The 1,347-nt window shown below is 42.7% G+C and overlaps 1 protein-coding gene across 1 annotated transcript in view; it reads left to right on the forward strand.

The window, feature by feature from the left end:
* Positions 1–398, forward strand: part of LOC101851257 — a gene marked incomplete at both ends in the record, with an annotated part of 20,728 nt that extends 20,330 nt beyond the window's left edge. Inside the window, 1 exon segment of the mRNA XM_035968916.1 lies at positions 135–398. Within this exon segment, the coding sequence (XP_035824809.1) occupies positions 135–398 (264 nt within the window).
* Positions 399–1,347: the final 949 nt, after the last annotated feature.

The raw sequence follows: 1,347 nt of genomic DNA on the forward strand, positions 1-1,347 counted from the left end.
TTCTCTATCCTCCAACAAACAGGGGTGTGCAAAGGTTTAATGTATTTCTCTATCCTCTAACAAACAGGGGTGTGCAAAGGCTCGCTCAACACGTCAACGACCATTAATGTGTCAATGTACTTCCCTTTCCTCTAACAAACAGGGGTGTGCAAAGGCTCGTTCAACACGGCGTTCGACTGGGTGCGGCGTAGACCGGACAACCAGTTCATCTACAACACCTACTTCTTCCGAAACAACCACTACTGGATGTACGAGAACCACGCCAACCGCACGCGCTACGGAGACCCGCTGTACATCGCGCGTGAGTGGGACGGGGTGCCTGATGGCCTTGACGGATACGTGCACGTGTGGCTCTTCAATGGTGCCGATGTTATGGACGATGCTTACTTCTTCAAAGGTGAGGGGACAGAGGTTTTTAAAACTTCTTTATTGATCAGGGGACAGAGGTTTTTAAAACTTCTTCAAAGATGAGGGGATAGAGGTTTTTAAAACTTCTTCAAAGGTGGGGGGACAGAGGTTAAACTTATTTCTTTATAGATCAGGGGATAGAGGTTTTTAAAACTTCTTTAAAGGTGAGGGGATAGAGGTTTTTAAAACTAAACTTCTTCAATAATGAGGAGACAGAGGTTTTTAAAACTTCTTCAACGGTGAGGAGACAGAGGTTTTTAAAACTTCTTTATTGATCAGGGGACAGAGGCTTTTAAGATTTCTTCAAAGGTGAGGGGGCAGAGGTTAAACAAATTTCTTTTTTGATCAGAAGGCAGAGGTTTTTAAAACTTCTTTATTGATCAGGAGACAGAGGTTTTTAAAACTTCTTCAAAAGTGAGGGGACATAAGTTCAAGAAATTTCTTTACAGGTGAGGGGACAGAGGTTTTTAAAATTTCTTCTAAGGTGGGGGATAGAAGTTCTGCAAAGGTAGGGGCCATCAACATTCTTACATCTTCAAAGGTGAGAGAGACAAAGTTATTGAAATGTCTTTTTGGGGGATGGACTCTGTCTTTTGACTCACTGACAACTGTGGCCGTGCATTTGTGGGACGATACCATGAACGGTGTGAACTTCTCTACCATGGCCATGTAACATTTTGTGTGTCTGTGCGTACATTCTTGTAAAAAGCTGAAAATCAACACGCCGGGTGTCTTCGTGTGGTTTGCGCCTTGTTTGCTATCAAAGATCAGACATCGTTCTCATCTTTCCTCATTCTGTGTCGGTCTCTCATTCTTTACCGTTCCTCCTTTTCTATATAGTATGTTACTATCCTATAACACTTCTAATCTTCAGCACTTATATGACGTGTTTGTGTGGCACGTGCCACTAAATCTGAACTTTTTGTACTTAGGAGAGTT

This window comes from Aplysia californica, unplaced genomic scaffold (genome assembly GCF_000002075.1).
Source record: "Aplysia californica isolate F4 #8 unplaced genomic scaffold, AplCal3.0 scaffold00096, whole genome shotgun sequence".
Classification (NCBI taxonomy): Eukaryota; Metazoa; Mollusca; class Gastropoda; order Aplysiida; family Aplysiidae; genus Aplysia; species Aplysia californica.